Source organism: Etheostoma cragini, chromosome 16 (assembly GCF_013103735.1).
Source record: "Etheostoma cragini isolate CJK2018 chromosome 16, CSU_Ecrag_1.0, whole genome shotgun sequence".
Taxonomy (NCBI): domain Eukaryota; kingdom Metazoa; phylum Chordata; class Actinopteri; order Perciformes; family Percidae; genus Etheostoma; species Etheostoma cragini.
This window is the reverse complement of record NC_048422.1, coordinates 6,698,490-6,701,379: the sequence shown is the minus strand read 5'-3', so window position 1 is coordinate 6,701,379 and position 2,890 is coordinate 6,698,490. Positions and strand designations below refer to the sequence as shown.

The following is a 2,890-nucleotide window of genomic DNA, read 5'->3' as shown; positions in this document are numbered from 1 at the left end:
TTAGGACTTCTTCCACATCACCTTGTTGACAAAGCTTAATCCCACCTCCAACCCTAAGCATGAATCGCTGATTGGCTTATTGGCTTATCAGTCATGCCAGTCGAAACGCAATTGGCGCTACCGCTGTCAATAAACAAAATATATCGGTTTCACGTCTTCCCCGAAAAAAAGATGAACGGGTAGAATAAACTGTCTTTAATGATTCAGAACCCACAATAAATGTATTATAAACATACAGCCGTGCACCCCGACAAGTGTCTCGGAGAGAAAACACACTGACATGCCGTTACTGTTCAGAAATTTGGTAACATTTAGCTTACCGTTTAGCCCAGAGTCTCCGTTGTTGTTTGTAGACGTAGTGTTAGCAGCGTCGGACATGGTGGTGCCTGGTGAGCAGGGCGGGTTGCATAAAAGGCTCAAGTCAGTGCAGAAACGCGCGCTACCTTATCTGCACACATTCAGACGTGCGATAGTACAGCTCGCTACACAGGTGGCCTACTCCCGTTAGTCAGAGAGCGGCTTGCTAAGCTAAAGCACCGCTGCGGTTGGTTGTCGCCCGTCGGCTGGTCTGGATGAAAGCTGCTGCCGCGAGCTGCTCAGACCTTCCCGGAGCTGGGTGATGACGTCAAACTCTCCGGTTGATATCAAAAGAGAGAGTGGGAGTGGGTCCCAGTTGATTAATGACAACCGTCACTTACTTACATTTCGAAATTCTTTATTATTTTTTTCCGATTATATATTTTGGGGGTTTTCCGCCTTTAATTTTTAACAGTAGGCTACATCTGCGCCTGCTCTACCACTTAATCAATCTGGCCACATTCAGAATTCTTAATAAAGTTTAATATTCCAATAATTGCACGAGAATATAGCATAGTATTCGATGCTATACCAACGGGTTATGTAAGACTGTTGCAGGGTGGTAATGTGTCTAATGACCAGTCAACAAGAACAGATGTTTTATTAAATGGTATTGACCTAAAGAATAAAAAGTGCAGTAATAGATATTTCAGACATTAGACGCCATTGCCACACAGTTGCTCAATGCAAACGTTATTGGAATAACAATTACCACTTTGGGAATATCAATTGGAATTTGATTTGGATCTATTATATTAAAAATGTTAGTAATAAAGTTAATGAAGCATATTCACAATTTTTGTCCATTGTATCTACCCAACAAATCAACTTAAAAAAATATATAAATCTGATCTTTTTGAATCCTGCATATTTTGTCTTGTAAAGGTTTATGTCAGATTGTTCTGGATTGATGTGGAGGATGTATGTCATGTGGCTCTGGGATAAAATTACAAAGTAGAACTATTATTTTTTTACTATGAAGGAAATGACTTGGATGAATGCCATGTTTTCACTTGGAATCTTTTAATTTTATATCCATAGATGTGAATTGAAAGAAAACTGAATATTCACCAATTTAAAAATGATTTTAAATTATATTTTTAAACTTTAAAAAGGACTGACAAATTAGAAAGCCATCTGGACTCTGAACATGTACAATGCTTTATAACCTTTTAATTTCATGCTCTTTTTTTTTGTATGTGTATGTGTTTAATGTTTTCAATTTGTTCATGCATCTACAAATGAACAATAAAGTCTTTTGAAGACAACAAAAAGGAGAGGGAGTGGGATTTCATGACTAGCAGTGACATAAACACCCGCACAGGTCGCGGCATGTATTAACTAACTTGCATCATTTATTTATCAAAAGTAGAAATTCAATCATTGCGGCACGTGGAGATTGTTGTTATCTCAGTTTGCCCACGTAGGAGGAGGCGTGGGTGCACTCACGTACACGGGGCAGATGTGTGCCCACGTATATCAGACAACTGCAGTAGCTTCAGTAGTCAACTTCCAGAGCGGTGGTTTTCATTATGTCCCATCAGGCAGATCGGGGACAGATCTACAGCTGGGCTACACCTGGAATGCCAGGCGCTCGCAATTTTGAATGATTGTTGAAGAATCATTGCACTTCTGAGCCTCTTCCCCAGCTGAAGGTGTTCTAGTCAGTGACATCAGCTGGTCACGAGTTGGTTTCTAATTTAGTAACTAATGTACAACCTCAAGGCTCAGCTCGTCACAGTTACCCGACATCAACATGGATATCACATTGCATAAAACTAGAGCACTGTACTGATGAGATCTCAGCAACGATCAAGCAATCACAAGGGTGCAAAAAGTAGTTGTTTTATTATCTTCACTGTCATAGATTAAAATTAGTAGTTATACATTACTGGAGGCATCAATATACTCTGAACTGTCCACATTTTAAATACGTGTGGAGACATCAACTGCTGCAAATCCCTGTGCAGCTTATTGAACCATCACATACAGTAGCAGCAGTAATAATGTCTGCAGTAGTTTAACACTTTCAGTGACTTAATGCCTCAGATAATGCTTTCCTTTAAACTTACAACACATCCAAGTACTTTCAACACATCCAAGTAGTTGGTGCAGCAATAAGTCCAGTGTCAAATCAAAAGGTTTTCCCTGTTGTGAAGTAGTGCTTGAGAGCAGTGGTACACCATGGGAAGACAATACTTAAGATCACTCAAAAAGATGCCCAAGGTCCAGTTTCATTTCACAAAATAGGACGGAACAAATCTGGTGACGTTTTAACGTTTTTTTAATATAAATATGACCATCATAATATTAATCTTTGAATAAGCTCTCTCTTATACCTGACTATTGTTGAACACAAACAAAAAGGAGGAATAGGAACCAATGCACAAAGATGCCAAGACAGTGCCAATCCAAAATAAAATCTTTCCTGGATTCTGGACCCATTTGACCACCCAGAGCCTGAGTGTCGGCAACAGTGAGCGGGACAACTCACTGGACCGGGCTTTCGATCTGTGGAAACACACTGTAGGCA

General features: G+C 39.9%; 1 protein-coding gene across 1 annotated transcript in view; it reads right to left on the bottom strand.

Annotated features, from left to right (window-relative positions):
• bnip3lb (BCL2 interacting protein 3 like b) overlaps nucleotides 1-628 on the bottom strand; it is a 16,190-nt gene extending 15,562 nt beyond the window's left edge. Inside the window, exon 1 of the mRNA XM_034896396.1 lies at nucleotides 321-628. Coding sequence (XP_034752287.1) covers nucleotides 321-378 — 58 coding nt within the window. The 5' untranslated portion in view covers nucleotides 379-628. The remainder of the gene's footprint in view (nucleotides 1-320) is intronic.
• Between the last annotated feature and the right edge of the window lie 2,262 nt (nucleotides 629-2,890).